The following is a 5,936-nucleotide window of genomic DNA, read 5'->3' as shown; positions in this document are numbered from 1 at the left end:
CAGTTGTTGTTGTCATCCTGTACCTGTCCCGCAGGTGTGATGTTCGGATGTACCGATCCTGTGCAGGTGTTGTTACACGTGGTCTGCCACTGCGAGGACGATCAGCTGTTCGTCCTGTCTCCCTGTAGCGCTGTCAAAGGCATCTCAGTACGTATTTCAATTTATTGCCCTGGCCACATCTGCAGTCCTCATGCCTCCTTGCAGCATGCCTAAGGCACGTTCACGCAGATGAGCAGAGACCCTGGGCATCTTTCTTTTGGTGTTTTTCACAGTCAGTAGAAATGCCTCTAGAGTGTCCTACGTTTTCATAACTGTGACCTTAATTGCCTACCGTCTGTAAGCTGTTAGTGTTTTAAGGACCGTTCCACAGGTGCATATTCATTAACTGTTTATGGTTAATTGAACAAGCATGGGAAACAGTGTTTATAAACCCTTTACACTGAAGATCTGTGAAGTTATTTGGATTTTTACAAATTATCTTTGAAAGACAGGGTCCTGAAAAAGGGACATTTCTTTTTAATTTTGTGTTACTCATCTCAAGTATATACTGTATACTGCATTCTTCACTATCTATTCTTTACTGTCTATTGCATCTTAGCCGCTCTGTCACTGCTCATCCATGTATTTTATACTTATTTATTCTCATCCCATTCCTTAACTAGATTGTGTGTATTAGGTTTTGTGTGGAAATTGTTAGATATTAGGTTTTGTTGTGGAATTGTTAGATATTCCCTGTTAGGTACTGCTGCACTGTCGGATCTAGAAACATTAGTATTTTGCTACACTTGCAATAACATCTTCTAACCATGTGTATGTGACCAATAACATTTGATTTGATTTGATTAGGGCCCTTTTGGGTTCCAGGTAGAACTCTTTCCACAGTGGGTTCTACAAGGAACCCGAAAGAGTTCTACCTGGAACCAAAAAGGGTTCTCCTATGGAGACAGCCGAAGAACCCTTTTAGAAGCCTTTTTTCGGAGAGTGTACACACTCCTTTGTCCCATGCCCTCCTGCACATTTTTTACACCTCGGAATCTCCCTCCTACATACTGCTGCAAATTTACCATAAACTTGGCACCTGAAACACCATAGTGGGTTCGAAACAAAAGCTCTCATGACTTTATCCGGCAAACAGTCTGCATCAAAACTCAGAAGGACAGACAGGGTTTGTTCAGTCTCACACTCGCCACCAGGTACAGTATGTGTCGCACCAAACGTCGTGCATCACAGACACAGGTGATCCTCAACTTCAGTCAATCCACCTCAACACTCAAAGCCACCCCAGGTATCACTCCTTTCAGTGGCACTCTGCTCAGGAAAGCAGGACACAGCTTTCGTCCTGAGTTGTGAAACGCCAGCGCCCTCTCCCTCCCCCACAAAATCAACCATCTGAAAATCGGAATACTTTGCCCGAACTGACAGAACCCAATTCCTTCTTCATCCAACCTTATACCACAAACGGATCAGCCAAAAGACATGGATCCACTTTCTCCACAAATTGTACTCCCACTGGGCCAGAGTCATCTCGGGCATTTTCCTGGTCATTAGGGTGAAGCCGTAAGCCTACACCTCACCTGTTTGCGCAGGTTCTTCCTCTTCACTTGTCAGGTTCAATTTCTGAGATTTCACTATCCGTCGACTGGTCAGGGTTTTCGAGAGAGAAACATGTAATTATCTCTCCGTTACTTGACAAGGAGAAAGTACTCTGTCGTGACTGGCCTGTTCGTGTCAGGTTACTGTGGATCACAGTCCTACAGAGACATCTCTCACTCCCGTAGAGGGGAAGAGGTATAGAGGGATTAATGGGAGGGGGGTTGTGACACCTCACGCCCATTGTAAATCTCAAGGCAGCAGACAAATCCCTTGTCCTCTCAGTGTGGAGGAATGGAATGTATGGTGGGCCTATGGAGAATCTACCTCAGAACGGTAACATGCAATAAATTGACTTTGGGACATTATATTTCGTCAGACAAAATGGTGGTAACAATGATAGATGGAATATGAAAATGAATGTCATTTTTGTTACGTTATTAAAAGTTAAATGACGTTATAACAAAAAACGTTGTAACTTGAAGAGCTTTCATAATATGTACATGATGTTTACATACTGTGCGTTGTGTAGGAAATATCCAGATCAAAGAGAATGTTTTTGTAACAATGAACTATGATTTCAGTTGTCTAACGAGATCATAGTACATTGTGACACCTTGCCTCGTAACTAGATACACCCCCAAAAACTTGCCATAAAGACAGAAACACCCCTTTGTGACCCGGGGTTGTAAAACATGAGTTAAGAATTTACATATTAGACTAAAACGGACCACAGCTGCAGCGTGATCTAAGATAGTCGCGACTCCAAACGCAACACTAGAAAGAGGACAAAGGAACCTCTTAACAATCAAGGCTACGGTTGATTACTGTATATAAGACGGGGAATTCAAGAAGAACCAGCCAGTTATTCTCTTCAAATCATTGGTTGTCTACACGGCCCTCCTACCCAAGCTGGGAGTGTTGAGACAGCTGATTAGCCTCAGAAGTCCACTCTCACAAAACGAGTGCAAGGGAACAGACCACTAAGAGAAAGGACACTGACATCGTGTGGATGTGTATCTTATATTATAATTTAAATTGTTAGTAAATAAATAATCAACTCAATTGGAGTGGTATGGAATTATTTAGTGAGACCCGGGTTTGTGCAGATTTACAAATTATGCAACGTTCGGGATGAGACGGATTAGGAAATTAATTAATTATCGACTGATATGAAATCGATATTCTGATATTCTTTGAGTTAATTTGGGAAATGGTAACTCATTAAACAAACTTTTCCAAAGGTTCCCCAGGTTACTGAGTTAGTGGTTGCCTGATGAATTGAATCACGTAATTATGAACACATAATTATTCGATAAACAGCAGTCGCCACATTAATGATACCAACGTTACGACATCGGCTTGTATTTTGCAGACGTCTGTTTGTGAGGCTTGTACCTCGTGCTCTGTCTCGCGTCATCTGTGTTTTTTCTTTCAACTAAGGCAGCATAATTGAGATAATCACACTTTACGCAAAGTGTATGAGTTGACATGGCATGCCCTAGATTGGAACTACTCTCAGTAAATAGTTTTATCTACTGTACAGATGGAGATTAATTACATACAGCACAGACTGTGTTCTGCTGTGGAAGATATGGGTCAGATATGGGTTTCACACACATAAATACACTCCACAACCTACAATCAGTAGAGGTCTTTAGTATCCCAGCAACACAACCATTGACATTGCAGAGGCAGGGGACTGCTTAACGTGGTCTGTGTTCGACAACAGGTTCAACCTTTGTCAACCAGCATGCCCAACATACAATATTTTTGTTCCAGTATTAGGAAGGTACAATGCTATCACAGTGTATGTACACAACAAACAACAGTTATAACTGTGTTTCCATGATTTGTTATCTTTCATTTATACTCAGTCTATATGCTTCATCTGCATAGTTGATGTCAACACACATGTTAATCGGTTTGTTAGTTAACTCATTAAATCAATTATTAATTCACTGAAACAACCGTTTTTATATTGATCAACATTTCATTGCAAGTTTTATGCAACCTTTTCATTTACTTTCAGTATCAGACATATAAAAGAGCCATCTGGGTAAACGATCACCAACAGTACTCAGCCAATTAAAAACCTGGAAAATGGTTCAATAGAAAACTCTGTTCCTGGTTGTGCATCATTTGTACTCTCTTCATGTCTTTTTCGGAGAAGGGATGAAAAGAGAGAGGGTTCTTCTGTTCACGGCTGTCCAGTGTCCACAGCACTTTAGACAAAACACAAGAATGTACTCTGCTGATTGCTCTTACTCAGATGCCCCCCAAAAAATCAGAAGACAGGAATGTTTCAGCAGCAAACTGTCTATGCTGCTGACATGCTGATGTCTTAACAAATCATAGAGCAGGTATAGTAGGTCCTTTACACCAGTGGAGCACCCTTTTGCTCTTCAAGACCAGGGTTGGTGAACACTGCTTTACACTGTTACCAGAAAGTGTTCTCAGAGGGAGTGTTAATTCCTCACACAGCCGACTGGATCTCGCTGCACACGTAGATGTTACTGGGCCTCACCCTCCTGCGGCTCCGGCCCGGCAACCTGGGACACAGCCTGCAGCTCTTGGGCATAAATTCCAGACACGCCTCCCGGAACTTCCTGATCCTCCAGCAGTAGATGACGGGGTTAAACACCGTCTTCAGGTAGCTGAGCCAAAGTGCCCCCACACTGACCGGGTAAAAAGCCGGGCTGAAGTAGAACCTTTGGCTGAACACGGCCAGCAGACTGACAACGGTGTGGGGTAGCCAGCACACAGAGAAGCCGATATAGAGGATGAGGATGGTGGTGAAGGCACGGGTCTTGAAGCTCATGTCCACATTGACCTGGGGGGGCCGTTGCAGACCAGTAAGACCCAGCTTGCTGACCTGGTTGAGGGCCGGAAGGCTGGCCTGGTCGTAGGTGTGGTTGTGGATGCGTAGGGCGTTGCGGCGCACCGTGTTGAGGATGCACAGGTAGGAGTAGAGCATGATGCCGAACGGCACAAAGAACACAGCCACCACCAGCAGCACCGTGTAGCTGCGGTCGGACAGCGACTCACTGTAGCCCAGCACGCACTGTGGCGCCCAGGCCTCCCCAATGCCCGTCACACCCGCCGTGCCCGCACGCCAGCCGATCACAGACGGGAGCGCCACGCAGAGGGACAGCGCCCAGGAAGCGACAATGAGCAGCTTGGCGCGGTGCGGTGTCAGCTTATCCTGCCTCTGAACGATGATTAGGAAGCGGTCTACACTGATGATGAGGAGGATGTACACGCCTTCCAGGACGAAGAGCCAGTAGAGCATAACGGAAGCACGGCAGAATCCTCCCCCGAAGTGCCAGTCGGCCGTAACCATGGTAACGGCAGTGAAGGGCATGCAGAGCAGCGAGAGCATGATGTCAGAGAACGCCAATGTGGCGAGGAGCAGGTTGATGGCGGAACGCATGGCGGGCTTCTGGTAGACGATCAGACAAACGATAGCGTTTCCCAGGAAACCAATGGTGATCATGAAGATCATGATGGCGGCCAGCATCACACGCAGGGTGACAGGCATGAAGGGACTAGTAGCCCCAACCCCTGGCGGCGAAGGCGGGGGTGAAATCACCACCCCTTCCTCCTCATCCGGCTCCATCAGGGGGGCACACCTAGCCAGCAGGCTGCGGTTGCAAAACTCCATGGCAATGGTGACCAGTCTACCAGTCAGTCCGGCCCTGGATATGCATCATTGTTCTTTCGTCTGAGATTGTGTTGTTGTCAGCTTCCTCGGTAAGTCACAAGTCCTGGTCTCCTCATTCATGGCAAGGTCTGAAACAGGAGCAAAATGAAACACGTAAGAAACACGTAGGAACAAATCCTGCATACCAGAATCATTTGAGTGCAATATAGTTCCTTAAGAACAAAACAGACTACACCGACTTGTTGAATAGCCACTGTTCATCGACACCCAGCCGGTGATCTACTGCGCACAGCCGACGTTCGCTATGGTCTTGTCCAATGTGAATTAATAGTAGTGCTATGGGCTGTGGACATACACCTTGTACCCCTGCACATCAACTCGGTACTCCCTATATATAACTATGTCATTTTTACTCTTTATTTTTATTTGTTATTCACTCTGTATTTATTCCTCAAGTCACTATTTTTATTACCTTTTTTATCTTATCTGGATTATTGGAAATGAATCGTAAGCATTTCACTGTTAGTCTACACCTGTTGTCTATGAAACATGTGACAAATACATTTTTATTTTATTTTATAACTTAAGTCCATATTTGTAGCATTATCAGAGTTGTTGTTTTCTATATTGGGGAATCCCACACAATCAGGAATGAAGCTAGTGATGGGCTAGGAGCAAGGGT

The 5,936-nt window shown here is 44.9% G+C and overlaps 1 protein-coding gene across 1 annotated transcript; it reads right to left on the bottom strand.

Annotated features, from left to right (window-relative positions):
• Window positions 1-3,234: 3,234 nt before the first annotated feature.
• Window positions 3,235-5,383, bottom strand: LOC110501320 (high-affinity lysophosphatidic acid receptor-like). The gene has a single exon (XM_021578797.3). It carries the CDS (start codon window positions 5,252-5,254, stop codon window positions 4,067-4,069), a length of 1,188 nt encoding a protein of 395 aa, XP_021434472.2. The 5' UTR covers window positions 5,255-5,383; the 3' UTR covers window positions 3,235-4,066.
• Window positions 5,384-5,936: the final 553 nt, after the last annotated feature.

The sequence above is a fragment of the Oncorhynchus mykiss genome, chromosome 22, assembly GCF_057628025.1.
Source record: "Oncorhynchus mykiss isolate SJ-2025 chromosome 22, ASM5762802v1, whole genome shotgun sequence".
NCBI lineage: Eukaryota > Metazoa > Chordata > Actinopteri > Salmoniformes > Salmonidae > Oncorhynchus > Oncorhynchus mykiss.
This window is presented reverse-complemented; position numbering and strand designations above follow the sequence as displayed.